This window comes from Lissotriton vulgaris, chromosome 1_1, assembly GCF_964263255.1.
Source record: "Lissotriton vulgaris chromosome 1_1, aLisVul1.2, whole genome shotgun sequence".
Lineage (NCBI taxonomy): Eukaryota > Metazoa > Chordata > Amphibia > Caudata > Salamandridae > Lissotriton > Lissotriton vulgaris.
The window spans coordinates 431,647,336-431,673,371 of NC_141685.1; the positions used below are offsets into that span (position 1 = coordinate 431,647,336).

The 26,036-nt window shown below is 40.9% G+C and overlaps 1 protein-coding gene across 1 annotated transcript in view; it reads left to right on the forward strand.

Annotated features, from left to right (window-relative positions):
* The window catches only part of FGGY (FGGY carbohydrate kinase domain containing), a 1,923,203-nt gene that overhangs the window by 755,573 nt on the left and 1,141,594 nt on the right, over positions 1–26,036 (forward strand). The window contains exon 6 of the mRNA XM_086953024.1: positions 7,116–7,231. Coding sequence (XP_086809150.1) covers positions 7,116–7,231 — 116 coding nt within the window. The remainder of the gene's footprint in view (positions 1–7,115; positions 7,232–26,036) is intronic.

A 26,036-nucleotide genomic window follows, 5' to 3' on the forward strand; every position in this document is an offset into this window, starting at 1 on the left:
TGCTGCCATGATGGTGCTTTTGCGCACGTTACTACCTGCCTTTATTATGCCAGACACTGTTTGTGCCTTTCACATGAAAACTGCTGTTTTCTGCGTTCTCGGCCTGTTCCTGGAGTTTAGTCTGAACACGGAGTACAAGGTCAATAAACAATGCTCCTGTTATTTTGTTCTGGTCAGTCCCTAGCACTTAGTCAAAACATGCTACACAGCTGCAGGAAAGTCGTGCTTTGATATTACGGGGTTGCATGTTGGTTTAACACACAATTGGAAAGGGACCTTTCCAGGGAGAAGAGGTATGCAGTTCCTATGAGGTAAAACTAAAATCTAGGCACTAAGGTATGGGGTCTGCTGACAAAGCCTAGAGATCTTTCTTTATATAATAAAACTTCTTATGGCCAAGGGGAGGGTGGTTAGACAAAATAGTCCTTGATCCACTGTCTGTATACGATGACATCCCTTTCATAGTCTATGGACTTGCTACAATGCTAACTGTTTTAAGTTTATGCGTTTTGCTGCTGGCAGTGGCTCGTATACTGCATTATAGAGTACTATAGTTAAAATAAACATTTTGAACTATAACAGTGACTCTGTTTATTCTTATTGTGGACAAGTTGGAGTGAGTGAGCAAAAGGGTACGTCTTGCTACACCGATTCCTGAGAGAGTCGAGAGAGTTGTGTTCTGGGTTGTCTAATCATTTGTAGTTTTATGATTATGTAAGAGAATGAATAAGACACTATAGCTAGTCTATTTTGGGATTTTGGGTACTGAGGCGGTAGGAAGGCTTAGCCCCTTCACACCGAGGTCCTGTTTTCCTGCGCATAGCTCTGTATATGTGCAGAATCCCCGCAACACTGTAAATGGTTGACATGGGTGTGATTTACTATTAGCAATGATCTTGATAATTGCGCTATCTGTATTGGGAGAATATTGTTCTGTTTCTTTTTGTTGAATAAATTCAAGAAATAAAATGATCACAAATCAGAATCCATGGTTGCTAGTGTGGAAGTACCTATGTACGACCCATGACGATACCTTGAAGCAAAGTAGAGCAAAAGAGCTGAAAAATGTTTTGACCTGGAAAGTAAATCCCAAATCAACACTTAGTCCACATCTGGTTGCTTTTTTCTGGTGATGTTGCATCAGTTCAGAGTATCAATATATTTGCCACAAAGTGCCTGGGCTTTCTGCAGTAACACCACTAGCAGGAATGTGGTAGTCTTCTGTTCTACCTTTGAAAGGAATGCTCCACTGGTCCCCACTTTGTCATGAACAGGTATACAAAGCTACTTGATGTAGAACTTTCAAGTCCGTCTTTGCTATGTGTGTTGTCATAACTGATGAGACGGCTCAATGAAAATGTCAAGAAAATAACAGTCTGGCTCCAACTAGCTTTCCTGAAAAAAGGGAAACCTTTTCTCCTAGAAGAAGACTTTAGACCAACAGTTCAAGCCCTAGTTTGTTCCCACCTGTATGGAGGTAACACTGCACCCACTGGCATCACTGAAACTGCTCTTGCTCCCCTGACAGGCATCCTTCATGCAGCAGGACACCTCACAAAGGGATGAAGAAATGTGACAAATCAATCTTGCATGAAATGATCTACACTGGCTCCCTTAATCATCTTCAAAATTAGCTGCATCTCTTACATGACAAGACATCTTTTTACCTAGAAAACAAATTAACAATTCCTGGAGTTCAACACCGAGGAGCTCTGACATTGCTAGCTCATGGATTAAACACAGTAGGAAGGAGAAAACAAGAAAACCAGCCTTCTCAGCCTATGCACCTTGGATCTGGAATAACATCCCCAAAGGACATCAAAAGAGCAGCAACCGACCTACAATTCAGGAAGAAAATGAAAACTCATATCTTCAAGAAACACTCCCTCAGATAGGCTGAGTTCTCACCACTCCCCCTAGCTCTACCTCCTCCCTCTGTCCTCTGCCCCCCCCCCGTGTATCCTCACTGAGGCTTACCCCTTTATAGCGCTTCATTACAAGCCATCTAGGTTTGCGCTATAAAAATACCAAAACCTACATATACTGATTGTTGACTAGCAAATAAACAGTGATGGCATTCTTCCCATTACAGTACCTAATACTAGCGGTATTTCCCTTGGTGTAATAGGTTCTTCAACGTGCAGCTAATGAGGCACAATGATTGAAAGTGAAATTTTTCGTTTTTTTTAACCTTTCATGTATAGAACTTTGATAAATCAAAAGTCAGTGGTGAGAGGCAGTGGGTTTATGTGATTCTGTGTGTGGCAGTTGTGTTTACCACATAATAATAGATTTACAGCATTTGTCACATAATTTTACGCATAATTTGAAGATTTTACAAAATCAATTCTAGTTAAAATAGGTGAAAATGATACTACCAGAAAATTGGCACATAATTTGTCTTTTTGCAACATAATTTTGAGAATATTTCTGAAAATGCACCATTTGACCTTCCATGCCGCATAAATGTAATAGCCTTGAGAATGATAACGCTCTGCAAATTGGCTTGGGGGCTCTCAATATGATGATGAATATTGTAGGGTTTCCTTGTGTGAGTGGTGTGTGTTGTGTTTGCCTGTAAATAATGTGTTAAAAGTGAGAAAGGGGGCTAGTCTGGTGTACTCATTGGACATTTTTGTCCCCTCGGGCACCAAACCATCTGTCTGCCACTGATTGTACTATGGTACGTTGTTTTGCTTCAGACTAAGGTTGTTTGAAATGGTTATGCTTACTAAATACACAAACCGTATTGAATTTATGTATGGAATCTATAAATGCTTAGGAATTTATTTTAACTTATGCCTCCCTCCAAGGATACTTTGTTTACAATTGAACGCCTGTTATCCCCTTGTGGAATGTGGAGTTGCACACAGAAAATGCTGGTATAGCACCAGTTTCCATATGTAAACATGTATTACCACCTATGTACACCCGCTTTTAAGAGGTGTATGCGATCAATTCGGTACTCCTCGACCCAGGAATACTGGGAGTGATTACACAGCGCTACCTCGACTGAAAACATGACATTTTGGGATAAAAGCAGTATTGCAGAATGACTTTTTCTCCTGATTCTCTTGGTAGAGGAGTGAGAGGGAATCCAACGATCCTGCTGGGGTGGAAGCAGCTTCCTTGCTTTACAACTACTCTAAGGGGGCACGTCCGAGGGTAGAGTTGTTTGCCATACCACCTGCTCCCATGCTGAAGTTAAGAGCATTGTGTCGACTTGTTAATGCACCAAATATCTTTTCAAGGTCTTTCACCTAAAGCTCTTCTCACTATTGCTAAGCGCTACCTGCGTCCTTGAAAAGACTTTAAAAAAGGCACGTGCATTAGCATGTCAATATGCTGCGGGATAGATGCGAATATGGATGCAATTAAAAGCCATTTCACTATCCACTTTCACTTTCAACAAATGCATCAAAGCGTCTCTATTATTCAGTGGAAGCAGACCCTTTCAAATACACCAACCACTTTACCTCCTCTTTTTGTGTAAATGCCAGTTCATCCTTTAAAATCTGAACTTCCCCCAATCTGTGGAAGAGGTGTGTGATGATTTTACAATAGGTTAACTAACTTTTAATAGCTCTTCTAATATTTCTTTGTATGATACTCCTTAATCTGTTTTGAGCTAGAGATGATTGGGCGTGTTATAATACTAGCAATATAGTCACACATAATTCATGCAAGGCTTCCACGACGTTCATTGTGGATAGACTTGTTATTAAGACTACTGCTTCCACCAATATGTTTTTTTCTCTAGTGCCATGCCAGTCATGCTCAACTATCACAACATGATTTATGAGGATCTATTTGTTAACCACAGTACTTAATGTTAGCCAGTGATTGCTCAAAAGGGAGAAAACAAAGACAGAAAAAACTTGCCAAAGGGAGAAAGCAGGAAATTGCGTCAGTGAGATGAAAGGGGTGTGTATGGCGGTGGATTAAAGAGGCAAGAGGTAGAATAAAGACTGTGAAGCCTTGGTGTTAGGCACATTGACATTAAGTAGCAAAATCCGGGCCCCAGCACTAATTCATTTACAATTTAAGTGACATTGTGACAGTGTAATTATTTTGGTGTGTATGATTGTGCAAACTATGGTCTAGCTTTGAGTTCATTTGTGCCTACTACTGAAGTTCTTCAGCTTGTCGTTCATGCATGGTCTCATGTGTTATCAAGATGTTGTCATCTACACTGGACATGCAATGGTTATGCAAGGTGTTGGTATGACATTTACTCGACACTCCTCAACTGACTTCAGAATGTGTATGAAATTAGATGGGATATTCTTCAGCTTCTGAAGAGACTGCGTTTGTTTACCTTTAGCAACATGGCATTAGCTATTAAGGTACATTCAAAGCAAAAACATGTTTTATGAGTGGGTTTGAGGGTGATCATGGCTCCTCATCTCCAGTAGGCTCCGATTAGCGAGAGATGAGGTCTTCACCATCCTCCTGAGTTTCAAGTGTTTATGGTTTGTATTGTTCCTGTACATGCCTCCATCCTAATTTGCAGAGGGATAGGGGAGTGGTACTGAACTGTTATCTCTAGTTGATTCAGTTTGGAAAAAGCCAGCTCTTAACACTCCTGCTGGCCTCCTGGCTGTTATGAACAACTCCCATCCTTGCTGGACATTTCTCTTTCTCCTCCAGTGTCTTCTTTCTCTCACCAGTGTCTCTTTCTCTCCATTGTCTTTGATGTTCCATCTCCCAATGCTTTCTTCATTGCATCTTTTTTCTTCCTTCTTACAGTATCCCCTTTTGAATGATATTTTCAATCCCCAGTGACTGCTTCTCTTTTATGGGCTTATCCTGACTAATGGACTTCAGGTTTTCTTTGTAGTACCAGTGTTTGTAGAGCGTAGATCCACACACTGCTCTATCGATGCACTTCGGTTTTGCATTTCATCGTCCTTGCTATTGGAGAAGAGAGGCAGTTGCAGGAGCAGTTGTGTTTTTATCACCACTTCTTACAGAAACATCCCTTTGCTATCCATATATGAAGGCTTCATGCACATCACTGAAGGTGCACCTCGTGTGCTTCCCAACACCCATTGTATTGGAGCTTTGTTCGCTAAATTTTGGAGCCTATATCTAAATGGTAAAACTGAACTAAAAAAAAATATAATGTAAAGACTATTGGTTAAGAAGCCACTGGCTGTAGGTGTAGGACTTAAAATTTATGCAAACCTGTTTCGATGGTGATGGCCAGATATTGGCTTTCATAATTCATGAATTTGAATTTCTGCTGGTTGTCTCCTGGCTCACTGAATTGCATTGTTAAATCCACTACCCGGATGCCTTCTCCATGCCGCTATACGCACTGATCGCGTGCGCTCCTTTCTTACGCTCAGCGGCTTTTCCAGGACGCCACTGGCCCTGTTACACTTGCAACTACTTGCAACTACTCTTTGGCGTTTTATCGCCTTATTGTGCATACGGACAGGGTCGTTTCTCCGCCACTCCTTATCCACACGATTCCACCTACCTTGTAGCCCTACAGCCCTGATGAGTTACACCTCCTTCACGGTGTGACGAAACACGTGTCGGCTGGCTACTTCCTTACTGTACTGTCCACTGTTTGACTTATAAAAACTTTATTCACATGAATCTTGACATTTCACGCTTCTTTTTTTCAAGCATTCACTCTTTATGAGTAGAAAACTTAGTCCCTATACTCGGACTATCAGCCATACGTGCGTGTGCACAGGATCTGTTCTCGCATTGTTAAATTGTGTTTCATGACAAATGGGCTCTGATTTACAGCTGATGATTCTCTATCCCTAGCTTAACCATCTTATTGTTTCCATTAATTTCTCACCATAATGGTGCTTTACATCGGAGTGTGGCCCTGTTGCTCTGCTTCTTATGCATCAGCTTGGCATGGTGCACACTCTGCATCCTTTATTGCCAATGATCTATTACATGCAGGTAACTGAGTCAAACTGTACCTTTTTCCATTTAATTGCAAACAAATCCTTTGAGTGGCAAATACCTTGCTTGCCACACTGCTCAGTGAGTTGGCAGATGTCTTCAAAGCATGTGGCATTGGCTGCAGTGCACTGAGACCCTTCATTGCAGCTCACATGGAAAATAATTAGAGTACCACCATTGACGATTGATCCATTTTGTTTTTCTCCCCCCCTTGTTTTTCTCCCCCGCAACACCTGCTTTCTACCTCCTTTGGGCTGAAACATAGCTCCTATCCACTGCATACCTACACAAAGAGCCCACTTCATTTCACTAAACACCGCACACTCTGCAGTCACCTAATACATGGCCCCCAGAGCTAATAGCCACCCATTCACCATCAGCATTCACCAGGTTACAAAAGAAGTAATCTCAATACACCTGACGCACAAGACTTCTTTACCTGTTCCCAGGTATTACTATCCCCCTAAAAATAAAAACTCCTTTACAACTCCCCATTTCACATTCAAATGTCCACTGTCTCCTTCTGTTAAGCATGGCCCCATAACACATTCAGCCTGCTTTTAGCAGCACTGATTACTGTGACTAACATATGCCACATACAACCACCTGTTCTTCCTGTGGTGGCTCCCTGATATTAGACCGTAAACAATACTACCTAATAAATCAGGAATTCTTTGTCCACCCCAACACAAAAATCTAAACTTAATACCAATCGCTTGTCAACAGGCACCCCTCCACCACTACTGCAAATGATTGCATATCACAATCAGGTCCAATCAACAAGCGCTTATCCACTAAATCCCGCATCCAATTGCTTTTATACACAAGTGGAAAAAATCCTCTTCTGCCTCCCACCTCTTCGTGTGACTCCTACTCCTACTCCCATCCCCATTTTTTTTGCCATTGTATTTACTCCCTTTATTTTACTCCCAATTTCCTGTTGATTGATGGCAACTTTAGTGATAATAATAAAGTATCAAAAGGAAAAGAGTTAATGTTTTCATTGTTAATTTTGATGTTTTATTTTCTTTATTTTAACACGTTTTATCACATTTCCTGGTTTGGAGATAGCTTTTGCTGGTATTTACGTGAATACCCGTTGCTTAAGATTGCTTTGCCCATGTTTTGAGAACTATTATATAATGCCTTAGACAATTTTGTGTATTTGTATCCGTTCTCCTTAGGTCTTTCTGTACATTGGTTTGCAAATGGACATATTCGTCAGACAAAGGCTGGGATGATAGCTTTTGGAAACTGGTTGGACTGGAAGATTTTGTGACTGAGAATTACACAAAAATCGGTAGGTTCACAATTTTGAAAATTTAGATGTTTTTCAATCAGTGAAAACGACTTATGACCAACTGATTTTTGGAAACGTCTCTAGTTTAGTTCATTTATTTCCTTAGCGCCGTCTTTTAAAAATGAAATATGATCAAAACTCGACAAGCAAAAGTATTTATTCCAAATAGTAGAAACTAAAAGCGAGTGGCAGTATCCACAGACATTTGTGTTCCGTAAAAACGACATTGCATACATTTTCACACAGCTGTCACACACTGCCGTTTTATTCCTCAGAAATCTTAAGTTACTTCGACCTTTACTGAGCATACAAATATCAGTTACATTTACAACATAAGGCATATTGATGCCATGGTATAATAAAACATTAAACCAACTTCAGAAACATAATACAATATTTTAGCAACTTTATTTCTCTGATACCCGAGAAGGATTCTGAATGCTTCTCATACTTCAATAAAGGGCACATTTTGCGGTCACGGATCAATTCTTTCGTTGAAATATTGCATTTCTTTGAAATTCAGCACATTTGATACTATACAGAATCTGGCTTTTCGAAAGTTCTGAAAAGATACGAGTACATGCACTCGACTATCCGTAACAAAAGCTTGTACTACAATATGTTTCTGGACGAAGGCAGATGCATTGATAGATAGATAGGGGGCATTTGTACTATCACTAGGAACATGTTAAAAGTGAAATGAAATATAAAACATAATTCTTTTATTTTTAAATGCAGTAACCTATTTGGCCATTATTACAATCAGTAGTGAAGTTGGTGGAAGAATGTATTTAAAAAAGCAACGAGAAAAGAGCATGTGAATGATTTAATAAAGCACTTTAATTTCAACACTGTGGAAATTATAGACAGTATTGCACCTTTGAAAAAAATAGATATAGAATAACAGTACAAAACAATGGAAAAAACTGCATTTAATGAAATTAAATTATATTATTATCTAAAGTAAAAAGAAAAACCTCTAGACTGAAGAAAGAAAATGTTGCATGTACTTTTTCGCCACAGGAAAGTGACAAAGACAAAGCCAATATGTCTGGGTTTTATGAAATCCATGGTATCCAATCCAAACACAGGCATGAAGAACTCATGTTTCCATGAATAGCAAGTTCTAACCAGACCTCCTGTCTTTGCCGTTGCTTTCTAGTAGTTGTGGTAGTCTTGTTAGCGGTATTGATGGCAGTGGTATCACTGGTGGCATTGATCTGTGGTGATATTAGTAGTATTGGCATAGGTGGTATTAACGGTCTGGTTGTAGTAGTGTTGATTGGCATCAGTGGTGGTGTGGTATTGGTAGTATTGTGGAGGAGTTATTGGTGGATGTGGTATTTGTTGTTGGTGGTGTCCCATTGATGGTGGTGTGGAGTTGATGGTGGGGTGTTATTGGTTTGTTGTTGCTGAACCGTAAACTCATGCGTTTTTACAGTACTTTTGTTCCATTATCTACTCTCAACGTCTGCACTGGATTAAAGACAATCTTTAACGAACAAATACAGGCTGCAGCAGCAGCTTATCACAATTGCTTAGTAAGGATACTATGGGTCATAAGGAATTTATCCTTTAAACATTCAAGAGGGTCACCAACCTTTGCAAGTCTCATAAGAGTTGTGTAGCTCCATGCAACATGTAGTCCTTCTTGTCTTCACTCAAGATTTTAGCATTATACGGCTATAGTAGAAGCGAGCAATCTGTGCAAGCAACTCCTTTACTCTATACACCCGCCATCCCCTTCTAATTCTGAAGATGTGCATGTTCAGGATATTTGCACGTCTCTGTTCAGGACCAGCTTGCACAGGTAAGCATGTCTTGTGCATTCTGGCAGTGCTCTTTTCCACCCAAGGGGTAACATCTCAGTAGGTGGAATACTAGTTCATTTGGATTACTTTTGTAGAATTCTCATAGTTGATAAAGAGCATGAACATTGGAGTGTGGCTCTTATGATCACTCCTCAGGGCTGAACCCAATTGATGCAGGACTTGAAGCAAAATGTGTTTTTACTGAACAGGTTTCAACAAGGGCACATTAAATAGAGGATGCATTATCATGGGCAGGTGCAGATATAAGCATGCAGAGACAAGATTCACAGTATGTTCAATGGTAAATGGACCAATTTAGATTGAACATTAGCATTTTAGAATGTTTCTTCAAATATAAATTCATAATGAGTAACCCAACATCTTATTAATTCTATATTTGGGACTTTTTTTTATTAATTCTCGTGCGGATATCTGGAATTCTTGGATTTTATTTTAATGTTCTTGTACTGAGGATACTGATGCAGAAGAGGGTAAATGCACTGGCAATAATATAGGCTTATGTACATACATACAAAAAAGGGTAATACGATTTTGATGAATATTCAACATTGTGAAGTGTTTATTCTGCTTACCAAAACCTATTACCCCAAAACTATTTTTGCAACAATGCTTGAAATCTCAACAACAGGGTGTGGGTGCTCCAGGTTCTATATACATTTTAAAATTATAGTGTCTCTTTCTGGAGGTACGACACTAGCTTTCTTCTTATCAACCTTCTTATCAAGCAGATCATAGAAAGTTTGTAGCAATCAGGTAAGGTAGTTACACAACCAATAACATGAGGTGTTAAGATTCCTGCTCACACAGCCTTGAAGGCCTACTATTGAACAATTCACGGGTTGGTAACTGATTGTTGGTATACCAATCAGAAGTCTATTGTAAGTTTCTTGCAACCCTATCGGTTTGGATTATGTAGCGTTAACCATGACATGCCCAAAATCACTTTAAATTGTGGTCCATCAATCAAACCAAAACAAATCTTTTCATGATAACTTTCAAATCATAGGAGGGAAATCATGTGCATTTGGAAACCTGCTCCCCATGAAGACAACCTTGAAGGATGTACTGTTTTAACATCTTCAGGAATCACTTTCTTAATCCCTGATATCTGTAAAAATCGAGCAATCGTAATATCCGTATAATTCCCTGAGGCTCCTAAATCTAATTTCTGAAACAATCTTTTCTTGTCTGTTTAGCAACGTAATTTTCATAGGCATTATCATATGAACAAGCAACTGAAGTCTGTATGGTATTCAGTAAAAGGCCTGCTGCAGTAAAAGAAATGTTTTCGGTATCCACGCCATGTATGAGATAAAGAAATTAATATGACAAAAACGGTGTGATGTTGATGTACTTTTTATATGTAAAATAAAAGCACTCAGCAGTAGGCAAAAAACACAAACCAGATAGTAATAATGTGGTGGGAAAGAAATACTCCTCCTGACTGATCTAAAATGTTATTGATTAGACCACATGTGTTGGCTAAAGAGGCTCATTTACATAAGTATGTGGTTGACCATCTTATTTTCCATCCATCTTTATTGTTTGTCCATCTTCTCATATTGCATGTCTCAAATTATCCTATTGTTTCCTTTTCCTGCACATTTTTCTTTTTCACTCAAGTACTCTTCTTCCCTGTATTGTATTCTCCCAATCGTCCTAGATCTCTCCTCCACAATTATCCCTTATTACCTCTCTTTCGCCAACCTTTTCTTTTTCCTCATTTTCCCTTCCTCTGATGCATTTTATGTGTTTCCTCAAAGCAGCTTTGTTGGTTTATCTCTTAACTACCGTCATTTTCCTCTTTTCCACCTTCACTTTGTAGCTTTCCTCCGACCAACCTCCACTTCCCTTTCTCCCTTAAATCTCATTTTCCTCATTCTCCCAATAGGCCTCCTTCCTTGTTTCATTTTCCTTCCAAACTCATCCTTCTCTTCCACACCCTTGTTTTCCATTGCCCTCCCACACGTGTACCTACCAAGCCTGCCACAATTCCTATAGATGTCTAGGAAAAAAGAGAACATCTTCTGTTCTTTAGCAAAAATGCTCTTGGTCATCTGGCGAATGATCCATGGGAACACGTTCTGTATAGCGATTTTGTTTTGTTGCTGCTTTCTTTAATGGGGAGGGGTTGTCAAGTTGAAATGTATATATTATAAGAAAACTATAGGGGAAGTGCTGCTGAGCACAGATTGTGCTAAGACGGTCCATCCCATTGATTAAAATATGACTTCCAAGGTTCTGCTTTGCTGAAGCCATTGTCAGGTCTGGGCTGAGCATGCACTGTCTGCAAGGCGCCTTATTACTAATCCTTTAAAATATACACAGAGTGAGCTTTTGATCCATGGTATTTTAACTCTCTCACCTCATACTAGGGACTGTTTGGTGTTTCATTCTGCCTTCCAGGAAGGGATGCCATTGGAATGTTTGATGGACTATTTTACATTTGTAAAGTACACTTAATCATCACACTTTATGGTGTATTCAGGTATTTAGCTCCTATATTCATTCTATACAGAAATAAATCAATATTTGCTACTTTTTTCTCCAGCATTGACAAGTAGGACAGGCTTTAACATGCGCATGCATCACAGGTAAACAGCATTTTCTAGGCAGATTACAAGAGCAGTCAACACTGAGGGAGGACAGAACACATGGTGAGCACGTGGCAGCACATGGCAAACAAGGTGGTTGCCAGAAATACAAAATGTCTTTCAGCTCATGCTAACAAATCGGTCCAATCTTTAACAGATAGTCCTTTTAGCATGAGCTAAAGACATTCATATGATCCAGTAGGAACATAGAAAATATTGCACATTAATTTTCATAAATTTATCAATATCCTAATTCATTGCTAGGTGGGCATTTTCCATTCCAAACATTTCATTAAGCGGGTACATATAAGGTATAAGCAGGAATACAAAGGGAACAAAGCATCAGGTCATAATTAACATTCAGATAGCAGGAGAAAGTAATGACCACTATTACAAATGGAATTATCATTTTTCTAGTCCTAAGCAAAAGCAAATCCTAAAATCATCTAGTAAACATTTTCAGGGCTCCTATGCATTTCAGTGACTATTCATTTTAATTTTAGAATAGCCAACAGCACATATCTAATAAAAACATTTTCCAATTGACTGTTACATTTTCCTTTTATGAGGGCTAGAACATCAATCATATCTGGGACCAGGAGGACCACACAGGGCCATAGGAACTACGACGAACCAAAGGGCTGCTCCTCCTGAAAAACGGGGCATCCAAAGGGGTACATTATTGACAAAAAGAAGAAGTCCTTGGGGAAATTGAAGCCGCTGTACAACCAAACCAGAGGGGAGTCCTTTACATGTGTCCGTTTGAGCCTCACAGGCAGGCTCTTGTTGTTTCCACGGTGGAGCTGCACAACTCGCAACTCAAGAATCACAGCCCAGTTTCAAGGAAAAAAGTCTCTTCTTTCAGGATAGGGCAGTCACCCACCAGGCAAATGCTCTCAGCGATCTTGTCCAGTGTCTCAGGCAGTGCACCAGTTTTCTGCACATCAATCTAAAAGGCACTAGAGACACAGCACCTGTACCCTAATCTCAAGTCCTTCCCTAACTCCTGTATTGCTCTGCTGGCGCACTGCTCATTCGTTGGGGCCACACATTGCATCCAGTGTACCCAGGTATCCCTTGACCAATAAACAAAGGTGCAAACTTGCATTCACTTTGGGACCAGGATTCAGAGGCCTGATGCTAGGATCTCTGAAGCAACCCTTGTTTCAAAAAGGGTCACCTCAAGCAAAGCGTCCTCGCCATTCTGGTCGGTCTGTGACTCTCAGCTGGCCATCAAAAAACGTGTTCCATGATTTCTCCTTTCTGATTTGTGACCCCGTCTTTCGCTCAAGACAGTGGCAGGGGTACACACATGATCACAGGGTTTCCGCATTCACTGAGGTCCTAGTTGCCAGCAATGCCTGTGCTGGTTACCTTCACTTTGGCTTCAAGCTGGACTGGTGCTGACGCTGACTCACCAGGCTGGATCTGATGTCCGTGCGTGCCCCTCTGGCAATGGTTGTAAGGCAGCAAATATCCATTGGTGGACCGAACAAAAGGTCTTTAGACAAGGCACAGAAACCGTCTATCAACAGAGAGGATAGTGTCAGAATACTTCCTAGTCTTGGGATGCCCCATATATTAGCAAGGCACCCAAAATCCACTTCCATCTATCTATGAGAGAGTAAAAAAAACAACAGTCTGGACCTATTGGCAAGTATAAAAGGAACTCTTTGGTGAACTGACAAGATTAATACATCGCCCAATCCCAAGCAGCCAAGGAAGTCTGTATTAATTTTCTAAATTGTGAGGAAAAGAGAAAAACAACACAGACTTACCCTAAACCCTTACATTGGTGTATTCCTGTGTGCTAATCTGAAAACCCTAAAAAAAAAGGAAATGTTCCACACTTTTGCTCATAAATTTTACATTACTTGTACAGGACTACAGACACTTCTTAAAATGATTCTTCTTAATAAAAGCACCTACATTGTACGCTTAGCACCATGCTCTCATGTTATAGGAGAAGCAGGAAAATCAAAAACTGCTAATGTAACAGGGCTTCTTATCTATAAAACAACATTTCCTTCAAAACCTTTTTGCTAAGGATCACATGGGTATCTTCCCTGCGTTCTACTTTTCATGATCCAAACTATGCAACATCAGCTCTAATAAGGACTGTCAGTTTACAGACTCACTAATAAAAAACTAGCAATGCACTTGCAAAACTATGTAGCATGGAATAACAAAGAAAAACCAAAGGAAATGATGGACGGAGCGTTGACAATACAAGCACTCACCCCCAGTCAACTGATCTGCGTTTAATCCATCACCGTCCTTTAGCCCACTCTGCCACACCAGTTCAGACATGGCCATATGCAAATCAGTCTGACCCTGTGCCTCATGGGAACAGTCCAGCCCGAACTGCCAAGCCATGCCTTCCCTGGACTGGTAACAAGCTACCGAGGACCGGTTTCTGGCATTTCAACCGTCTTCAGCCCGGCTTGCTTGAATCCAGTGGCAAAGTGAGCAAGGGACTTACGTCTGAGCATACCCTGCCAACATATGGCGAACAAAGAAAAACCAAAGGAAATGATGGACAGAGTGTTGACAATTCAAGCACTCACCCCCAGTCAACTGATCTGGGTGTAATCCATCACCGTTCTTTAGCCCACTCTGCCACCCCAGTTCAGACATGGCCATATGCAAATCAGTCTGACCCTGTGCCTCATGGGAATAGTCCAGCCCGAACTGCCAAGCCATGCCAGTCAGTCAGTCAAAATACTTTATTGCGATAAATCAATATCATAAAAAGACAATGGTACAAAACAACACTCACATTGAATACATTATTTACACATAATATTAATAAAAAACCAATTAGGAAGGTGTTCTCAGTACTTTCATGACTTTAAAATCACAATAAATAGAATAAAAATATACCAAAATTATTTGCCCTAGCTATCAATTTTACAGTAAAAACATCTTTGGAAAATACAACCCTGAACATTTATGTTCCAATAGTCATCCTCCTGTTCTTAATTCTCACAGCACTCACTAAAAAGCTAGCAACATGAAAAATGGTCCGGTGGGTCTTTAGTAATTGCAAGTACAAGAGAGCGGGCTTGACTTGCAGAAACCCCGCCTCCCTAAGTATGGGGACCAGAAATTTCATTCTAGGTATCGTGAAATGCCCACAGAACATCAGGAAATGCAATGTGTTCTGAGTGGAAAAGTTGTCGCAAGAACACAGCAATGCGTTATCGGGAGTGCTCCAATTTGGAGAATAACCAAGATTCATGTGGATCAAATTAAAACGAAATCGAGTTAAAAGAAACCTGTGGAAAGGGCGGGACACCAGGATAAGATGCATTTCTGGGCCGTGTGAACTAGCAACAATTAGATTAGCCCTTACAATGGGTTTTCTGAGCTCTATTTCCTCTCTTTCCAAAGACATCAGCTCTACCATAGCTCCCTTAATTTGTGTGATGTCCCTGGAAGTTATTAATTCTGGGGAGGAGAAAAGCTCCAGTCTCCCTAATTTAAAAAAGGTATTTTTAATATATGTCAACCACTGAATCTTACAGGAATTTCCTAATGAGAGATAATCTTTAATGATAATATGGTTCAAGGAGATTTCCTGGTTCAACCAGGTCTTCATCCAACATATTACGGGAGCCATTGTTATCATGTCAGAAATAAACCCTACCCCCAATTCAGAATGAATAGTGTATGAGAGAGTGGACTGTGGGACAGAGAGAACTGATCTCAGAAATTTGTTTTCTGTCACCTGTAGACAATCCAAAACATATAGGCCCATATTGAGCTACCATAAGTCGCAGTTGCAATGCATTTTGCTTTGTATATTTTCATCAATGCAGCTATAGGTCTTGCCCCTAATTTCTTTGCGAATCCCTGAAGTGCAGAAGTAGTTCTAGCAAGGGAGATATTTCTGTTTTTAAGTTGTGGGCCCCAATTCCCCCTCTCATCAAAGGTAATCCCAAGATAGGGGAACGTGGGCACTCTACACAATTCTTCCTCGCAGCAATAGAAGGTTTTTGATAGTTTCTTCCTGCTGCTCCTCCCTGTAATCATAATTTGCGACTTCTTTGCATTTATTTTAAGATCAAGGGATCCCATAAAGGTTCCGAAAGCATCTAACAGCCGTTGAAGTCCAACCCCCGTTCGTGAGAGAAGGACAGCGTCGTCCGCTTAGAGGAGGACTGGAATACCAAGTTCCCCTATACGCCGTATATCAAGGGTTGCCTCCTTTATTACAGATTCTAGGGCATTGATATATACCGTAAAAAGAAGGGGGGCCAGGATACACCCTTGCCTGACCCCCGTTCTGAGTTAAAATGACTAGAACATCGCCCCTGAGTGGTAACCCGGACAGATGCCAATAAACCCGAGTGTAAATCAGCCAGGAGGTTAACTAAGGCCCGATCTAACCCCATGTCAAGTAAGATTTGCCATAGCTTAGACCTATTTACAAGGTCAAATGCTAATGAGAGGTCCATGAACCCCAGGTACATTGACCCCTCTTTAGCCTTGGTATATTTATCTAAAAGCAATTGCAAGTTAAGACACTGGTCTAAAGTACTCCTTTTTGATCTAAACCCATATTGCAGGTTCGACAAAACCCCTCTGTCGTTGAGCCAATCCGTTAATTTGTGCAAAATAACACGTCCTAAAATGTTTACTGAGGAGTCTATTAGGTCTGTATAGGGGGTGTCCTGCCTATCTCCCTTCTTAAAAACTGGAATAATTATAGGTTTTTTCCAAGACTCCGGAATATTATTTTGATTGAGGGCGTTAAAAACACTACACAGGATTTTAGACCAAAATTTTGGCGCACATTTAAAAACATCTGAGGGAACCCCGTCGGGGCCAGGGGCCTTATTTTTTAGAGTCTGTTCAATCGCATTTACTACCTCTGTTTCTTCAAAAGTCACATGTAAGCCCTCAGAACTAGAAAATATATTAATCTGCTGTTTTTCTGAATCTGGGGTTGAATAAATTTTCCCAAAATGTGAAATCCAGCTCTCATCCGGGATATTTGTTTCTAGAATAGAATTATCCTCACCCGAGAATAGTGGTTGATTAACAATTTTCCAAAACTGCCCACTATTTTTTAAAGTCTCAGGAGCAAGTAGTTGCAACCAGGCCTCTTCTTTCAGCTCATTTTTTCGGTCCGAAATAGCTTTCTTATATGCGGATCTCAGACTTGCTATTTTGACTCTATCTTTAGGGGTAGCCTTCAGAGCCTTAAGTAACCGTGTGTGTGCCCCAGAGCATCTTTTATTGAACCATCTTTTCCCATTGTGTTTTATCTGACTGGGACCAGCAAGTAGGCTTTGATTGATTTGTCTACAAATGTTATCAAAGACGATGACCACGTGGATACTTTGAGCCTCCTTCTCTAGACATATGCCCACATCGTCTTCAACCTTGCCCAATACATCCAGCAGGAAGGTTTCAGGAACTATATTGGACCATTTTAACCTGCGTCCTTGCTCTTTAGCAATCACATTTGGGTTTCCCTTGAATGTCACATTTTTAAAATTTAGAAGATCAGTAGATATTATGTTTACTGACACCGGGTTATGATCACTAAAAACCGAGACCTCAGTTTTATACAGTAAAACCTTACATAAAACAAAAGAAGACATGAAAATATAATCAATGATAGTACCATTACCTGTCCCTTTAAAAGTAGGGGTCCTAGAACTACCTTCTCCGCATCCAGACTCATAAAGATTCCATCTTGCCAAAAAGTTTTCGAGGGCCTCACCCCGTTTAGAATGTTCGAGATGAATTGGAGAGGAATAAGGGGGGCCCTCCTCTTCTGTATTGGCACATGGTTGGTTGCAGGGGTGAATGTTAAAGTCCCCTAGAAAGATTATTTCAAAAGCATTCACCTCACTTCTATAGACTGACAAGAATTTCTCCAAAAGATCTAAATTAAAACTAGTTAACTCATTTGCACGTGAATTGTAGAAATTAATAAATAAAATCTTAGGAATGTCAGGAGAAGATAGTTCAACAATTAGACAACGTTGACATCCTGAGTTACACAGAGTTAAGGAGCCCTTTAGATCAAGTTTAAATAAGCTCACTAAGCCACCCCTAGCTCTACCTGCCGTACTGCAAGTTGCTGGAATGCAAAAGTGACTGTATCCATCCAAAGAGAAGCAATCCATCAGGTCCCAGGTTTCTTGGAACAATATAATGTCATAGGTTTTAAAATAATTGATCCAAGTTTCATTCCTTACTTTGTCCTTAATTCCAGTAATATTCCATGTCATAATCCTACAGGAAGAATGTGAAGGCTGTACATTGTTCCTCTGAACATTTGGCAGTCAATCATTTTCCTCCAGGGATGTTAACGGGGAATATCGATTGGTCAGTGGGAGTGGATGATCAAAATGACTATTTGGCCCGGTCACCCTGTAAAAAAAAGGGTCCATTCTATTCGCAGGGCAATTTCCAATTTGTGGAGGTATATTACAGCCACGTCTAGGTAGAGGTGGCACTAACTTGGGCAGGGTAGTGTCTAAGTGTGGGGAATTGTCATGATGTTTATAGAAAAAAACAAGGGGGCGAGCACAAACAGTGTTGTCAACAATTGGCAAAGAAGCCGCTCTAAGCAAAACTGTGGCAACATGCTGTGGATGCCTAAAGTTAACGATAATGCAATCCCCCTGGAATTTTTTCTCGAGTTTTCTATCCAACTAACTCTACGAGTTGATAATATATCATCAGAGAAGGACAATGGGAACCCACATTTTCTATTCAGCCATGACACTGATTTATTTTTCAAAGAATCATGAGATTCTATCCCCAACTCAGAAAGATGAGAATCCACCCCAGGTACATTAGTTAATACCACTATATATGGTGCACATTCTGGGGGTAGATTAACTGAGGGTCTTCTACTTATCTCCCTTCTCCCCTCACTGTTGTGCCCCCCTGTCAAAATAGGTTGATTTCTCAGGGTCGATTCAGGTGGTTGAATAACTAGAGGAGGTGGTGGTAGAGCGCCAGATACCGTTACAGGGGTGAATTGGGAGTCTGGTTCTAATTGTGTAGATAATACAGGTTGTAAACTCCTATTATCCCCCTTACGAGTAGCAGCTGCAACTTTATTTGTGTTATTTCCACCCTGGATGCTCTTATTAGACATACCTAAATGAGAATTTAATAGGCCCCCCAGTCTGGATACTTCTTTTGAGACCTGGTCTAATTTTACCATAAGGGGTTTAATCAAATGATCTAGTTTAGATTCAATTAGACTGGCCAACAGATAAAATTGTTCGGAGTTCAACTTGGCTACCTCAGTCTTGTTTGAGAACTCATTTCCCCCCCTGCAGTTATAGGTGAAGAGCCAACTCTCTTAGATTTCCTATTCCCCCCCTTGCTTCTAAGGTAGCTTCCTACAAGCCCTAGCTACGCGTCGTACCGGAGATGGTACTGGCGAAGATATCGGGAAGGGTTGTGGTGAGATGTCCTGGGAGTTATCTAGGACTGTTTAACTCAGCACTAAAGGGGCGTCTATTTCATTACTAGTTAATAAATGGGAGCCCTGAGTATGGTTAAGATCCGGAACAGAAATATCTGTAGGATCGGACATTAAAGTAGGTGAAGCCGGAGGGCTTATCCGATTTAATGAAAGACGCCTTTCTTTATTAATTTTACTCACTACTTTGACCAAGTAATTATCCATTGTGCGCGTCTCTCAATACACGAGTGTAACAACAGATGCCGTAATATATAAGAAAGTCTTACAGTTTCAGGGTGAAGTTCACAAAGCCAAAGTCTGTGGCCCAGCCCAGCTTCCGTCAGCCCCGGACGGCCACAGATGGCCCGCCCTTTGCCCGGGTTTTGCCCGGCTGCTCCCGCGCGCGACTCGTGGGGCGAGAGGCACTCCTCTCTTTTCTGGCGCCTCCGGGCGCAAAGCTGGCGTCAGGGACGCAACTTGGCCGCCGGGGCACCTGGGAGGTGTAGTTTTTGGCCCCCCGGTGGCTGCAGGCGATGTTGCGGCGTTAGAGACAGCCGTTCTCCTCACGGCGTTTCCCTGGAGCTGGTGGAACAAGGAACACGAGCCGTTGCCCTCACGGCAGAGTGAGTAGAGATTTGAGCGTCCCCAAGCCATGCCTTCCCTGGACCGGAAACAAGCTACCGAGGACCGGTTTCTGGTATTTCAGCGGTCTTCAGCCCGGCTTGCTTGAATCCAGTGGTAAAGTGAGCAAGGGACTCACATCTGAGCATACCCTGCCAACTTATGGCGAACAAAGAAAAACCAAAGGAAATGATGGACGGAGCGTTGACAATACAAGCACTCATGGAATAACATACAATAATGGTGTTATCACCTACGAATTTTAGAACAAAAACTACCCACATCTAGCTCCCCTTAAAGGTCAAAATAAGGGAACAACAATCTAGACTACTGATCCTATCATAATTTCATCAAACAGGATGGACAGTAACATAACATATATTTTTATTCATTTTATTAATGCTAACAATGTTTAAAACGGTATTACTGAATAGCCAATTAAGTGTCTCATTGCTATTTCACAGACAATTTAGACAGGCTAAAAAAAATCGAGAAAAGGAGAGAGCAACATACATTTTACCTAGCCTTAATTTGTAGAGGGGCTAGCCCCCTTCCCCCATTTTGACAGTAGGAAACCTGAAACAGGTTTCACTTCAACTATCAACCCCTATTTGTAGCAACTGGGCATAAACAAAGTTATAGGAGGTGGATAGCACATTTGAGAGAACTAAAAAACATGAATACCCAAACCCCAAACCCTTTTAGCAAATGTACAAGTGAAACATGAGGGCGAATGAATTCAAACTAAATCCCATTGGCTCAGCCCTAGTAAGCACCAAACTAAAAGCATTAGAGCTGTATATAACGCCAAGCTCATATATACAATTGTATTGTGGTATATTCATATGAGTGCATAAAAACTTGCTTTTGCCAACAGAAAATAAGCACAACTCCTCCTTCTTTGCCTGCGCTGCCATCTTGTCTTTCAAAAAGTTTCAGATGTCAAAATGTCAAATCAGACCTTTCTCTGGTAGCCCTGCCAGGCTTCTAAATATAGAAATGACTTTTAACTCTTCCCAGCTGTGTGCACATTTTTCATGCAGCTTTCCCTATTTAAAGTCACCCTGAAAACAGAAAGCTGACCCATTCCCCTGTTTGTCAGTTTAATAACTTCTGCTGTCTTTTTTATACATATTTTCAATTGTAAGCAGTGTGCAATATACTTGTCTTCCAATAGAGAAGTCAGCTGTTTGTATTATACCTAAATGTATGCATTTACTGAAGCCTAAGGCAGGTTAAAAGCTGCTTTGAATGCAAAATTGGTTTTTAAATTAGTGAATTTTGCCCAATTTCGACTTTGATATTTGGGGCACTTAAAAATGAATATCCTATCATTTATTTGCATAATAGTCATCCTCGAATGTTCTCTACAAATCCCAGAGATTTGGGCATCAGAAGTATCATTTATACCCTTATAAAAATGAGTTTTTTACGCCTGTGCAGAGTGAAATTAAATATGTAAATATGCTCATTATGTGGTACAACACAACTTAAATTTAATTTTAATGCTAGGAGGTCATATTATGCGTAATAAGCTTTATAAATATTCCCCCAAAAAATTAAAAGCACTTATTTTTTAAAATATTTTTTTCTTAATTAATAATTATTAATATTTCTTTTTTTTAATAAAAACTAATCATTTTGATAATTCTACATGGGAAAAGCAAGCTTCATTTCTTGCCTATCATATTTAGAGGCATTCATTCATAAGCCTAAGCACAGAAGCCTAACTTGAAACATGAAACATTTTGCACCACTTTTTAAAAAAAGGACAGTCATTATTTAAAATCAGAAACACAGATATGCTTATGTAAAAAGGCTTTAAAAAAGAAAATCCTTATGTTCAATGTGTTCCTGTTATCTAAAATAATGAGCAAAACAAACAAGATGATGGACGGAATGTTGCACAATGGCAAAACATTCATCCCCAGTCACAGATCTGGGTGTAATCCATCGTTATTTTGCTCACCAAGCCACCCCAGTTCAGACATGGCCATATGCAAATCAGTCTTGACCCTGTGCCTCATTGGAACAGTCCAGCCCGAATTGCCAAGCCATGTCTTCCCTGGACTGGAATCAAGCATAGGGTGAACAGCATCTTGTGTGTTTTGCTGTTCACTCTATGTGGGAAGGGTATGCCCAGACGTAGGTCCCTTGCCCGAACTGCCAAGCCATGTCTTCCCTGGACCGGAATCAAGCATCCTAGGACCGGTTTCTGGCTATCAGGCGTCTTCAGCCAGGATAGCTTGACTCCAGTGGCCTAGTGAGCAAGGAACCCACGTCTGGGCATACCCTTCCCACATAGGGTGAACAGCAAAACAAACAAGATAAATGACGGAATGTTGCACAATGGCAAAACATTCACCCCCAGTTACAGATCTGGGTTTAATCCATCGTTATTTTGCTCACCAAGCCACCTCAGTTCAGACATGGTCATATGCAAATCAGGCTTGACCCTGTGCCTCATTGGAACAGTCCAGCCCGAACTGCCAAGCCATGTCTTCCCTGGACTGGAATCAACCATAGGGTGAACAGCATCTTGTGTGTTTTGCTGTTCACTCTATGTGGGAAGGGTATGCCCAGACGTGGGTCCCTTGCTCACTAAGCCACTGGAGTAAAGCTATCCTGACTGAATAAGGCTGATAGTCAGAAACCAGTCCTAGGATGCTTGATTCCGGTCCAGGAAAGACATGGCTTGGCAGTTTGGGCTGGACTGTTGCCATGAGGCACAGGGTCAAGACTGATTTGCATATGGCCATGTCTGAACTGGGGTGGCTTGGTGAGCAAAATAACGATGGATTAAACCCAGATCTGTGACTGGGGGTGAATGTTTTGCCATTGTGCAACATTCTGTCCATCATCTAGTGTGTTTTGCTGTTCACCCTATGTGGTAAGGGTATACCCAGACGTCGGTCCCTTGCTCACTAAGCCACTGGAGTCAAGCTATCCTGGCTGAAGACGGCTGATAGCCAGAAACCGGTCCTAGGATGCTTGATTCCAGTCCAGGAAAGGCATGGCTTGGCAGTTCGGGCTGGACTGTTCCCATGAGGCACAGGGTCAAGGCTGATTTGCATATGGCCATGTCTGAACTGGGGTGGCTTGGTGAGCAAAATAACAATGGATTAAACCCAGATCTCTGACTGGGGGTGAATGTTTTGCCATTGTGCAACTTTCCGTCTATCATCTTGTGTGTTTTATCTAAAATAATTAACCTGAATTTTGTAACTTTTTAAAACAGCAGTCTGAAATGCAGGGTTTTACACCATGGTCTGTAGTGACAAAATCCTGGCTGAGTCAACATTCCTGTCTCTCTGTGGCCTACAATCAAAACAACAGCTGCTGCTCAGCAGTTAAAACACAGCTGTTGTGACATTCTATTTAAAACTGTGGCAGTTCTACTTTTAAAATGTGTGTAGTTCAGCAACATCCAATTTACTCAGATGATGTGTTTGCGCGTTTATATCTAATACAATGTATCTAAGTAAAATGTTTTATAATTGTTTATTTAATACAAAACACACAATTTCGTTTTTGAGGCCTACTTTATTCCTATTGAATGTGAATTCTAATTTTATCTTTGAAACATTAGCAGTTTGTACATGTGCATAGTTGCTTACTCTTATCAATTTAATAGTAACATTCAGTTATTTAGCATATCATATGGTTCATTTCTGGATTTTTATTTAATTTTTAGTTATTATTAATTAAATGACATTTTGCATAACAGACTGATGACATCAAGAAAACACAAACAAATACATTGAGCTCATTCCAGACATATACAGAAGGGGTCATACACTCAGGACACATAATAAAGCGCGCTTAAGGCTAGCAATCCTTACACAAAGAGCGCAATCGCTATTTGCTCACAGAAGTTTCACTAATGTGAAACCACAAACCACATAGACATTTAAACACATGATAAACCCACAGATCAACACTTAGGACAGAAACAAAGGACAGCCCACATACTGTACTTAAACCAAACAATTTGTAAATACTAGTTGTAAGTCATATTTACAAGAAGAGCTTCTCAATAGTATTCCAAAAGACTGCGAAAAAAGAAAGCCCAACAGACTGTTTTATTTTCAAGAAACCAAAATACACTCAATTCACTAGCTTAGGCTGGCAGAACACCAACCAAATTGCTCTGCATATCTCCATTTATAAACGTGGGCAGAAAAGGATCCTTGTTTGTATTTTTGTCATATTTTAATTCCCTGGGGTTAAGCCACCAAGTAAGAAATATGTGTTTATACCTAAACCTATTTAGGTATTCCCTCAGGGGAGCTGGCTAATTTAATTCACATCTCACTATGGTACCTCCAAAAAGCAATACATTCTTCGATGTGTGCTTGAAACAGGCATGCCAAAAATAGTGTAGAATATGCAGTATTATAATCAAAGTAGTGCTTAAGGTACTCTTCGTACGTTGTGCCGTTCAAACAAATTCAAACAGAGAAAAATCTACTCATTACCTGCCTACACAAATTGCAATTCGTATATCTATCCCATACAAATCCAAAGTTAGCCAACACAAATTCTAAAATTCCAAAGCCACAGTAAGCGTTACTAAACTACCTTACCAATCCAAGGCATCAAAAACCAACAAAAAGTGCCGCAAAACGACTCTTACCAATCAAATGGTGTCCAAATTCTAACTGCCAAGTTCTGAATGACCTAGCAGTTGTTTTTTTTAGTATACTCACCCTTCAAAGGTTCTCAGTCAGGACGGACATCATGTGGATGATCAAAATCAGGAAGATCAGAAATATACTGGGCTGCAGAGACAGGGAACCCTCAGAATATCTGTGCACAGAGTACTTTCTTAGTAGAGTCCAGTCCTGTCCTCCTCAGTAGATTTCTGTCTCCTGACAAGATCACTCCTTAGATAGCCACTTCTCTGATGAGGTCAATGTTGGAGCGCCATTTGTAGACCATAGAAACCTTCTCAGGGGTCCCACTGATACTTGGTCCTTTTACACCAACAAAGAAGAAATTGGCACATAAGCTGAAATATAAAAGTAATATCTTTATTAACCTCAAATGAGGGAGACTACGTCACACAGAAGCCTTAGCAACTGAATGAGGCAGTCTAAGGAGTACAGAAAACAGGGGCCTTATATATGCTTAGGGTTACATAGTCAGCATAAGACCAAGGGGCAGTCCTGGCTCATGTAAGCTTGCAAAATTACTAATATGGGCATGCAAGATCTGCTTGCTCAACAAAGTGGGAGGAGAGTTACTTCTCCATACAGCAGCAAAAAAAGCCTGACAGTTCTACAAGATGAGCAGGTGAATTCTACTAGCTAGGCCCTTCTGAGCATGTGCGAAGGTGGAAGATGCTAAATATAGTTAGTTTCTAGACAGATTACAAGAGCAGTCAACACTGAGGGAGTACAGAGCACATGCCGAGCACGTAGCAGCACATGTCAAACAAGATGGCTGACAGAAATACAAATTGTCTTTCAGCTCATGCTAACAAATCCGTCCAATCTTTAACAACCCTACGTTGGCAGGATATGCCCATACATGGGTCCCTTTCTCATTTTGTCACTGGATTCAAGCTTGCCTGGCTCATGAGGGGTGTTCTCCTAAACAGGTCTCAGGATGCTTGTTTCCAGCCCAGGAAAGACCTTGCTTGGCAGATCGGCTGGACTGTTCCCATGAGGCACAGGGTCAAGACTGATTTGCATATGGCTGGGTGTGAACTGGGTTGGCGAAGTGAGCCAAATAACGATGATGGATTCAACACAGATCTGTGACTGGGGGTGAGTGTCTGAAATGTTTCAGCACTCCGTCCCTCCTCTCTTTGTGTTTGCTTTGTTCGCTCTAAGTTGGCAGGGTATGGCCAGACATGGGTCCCTTGCTCACTTTGGCACTGGATTCAAGCTAGCCTGGCTGATGTAAATGTAAATTGTAAATTGATACTTGTATAGCGTACTACTCACCCGCAAGGGTCTCAAGGCGCTTGTACGAATACCGCTGTGGAACCCATCCTGGCTTTCCCTGTGAGGCGTCCACTCCTGGGCACCCCCAAGGTGGAGGCCAGGCATCCTTAGCGTTGTGGGGGTCGTTGTGGAGATTAAGCAAGCTATTGCCCAGAGTTGCAGAGTGGGACTCCATGATTGGAATAGGCACCGAGGGGAGAATAATCAGGTCCATGGAATTTTGAGCCCAAGACCCACCGAGGCGAGGAATTGAACCCTGGTCCTGTGCTAGACCTCTGCATCATGGTCTGCCGCTCTAATCATTGAGCCACACTTCTCCACTGATGGGATGGGATGGATGGGTTTTTATATAGCGCAATATCACCG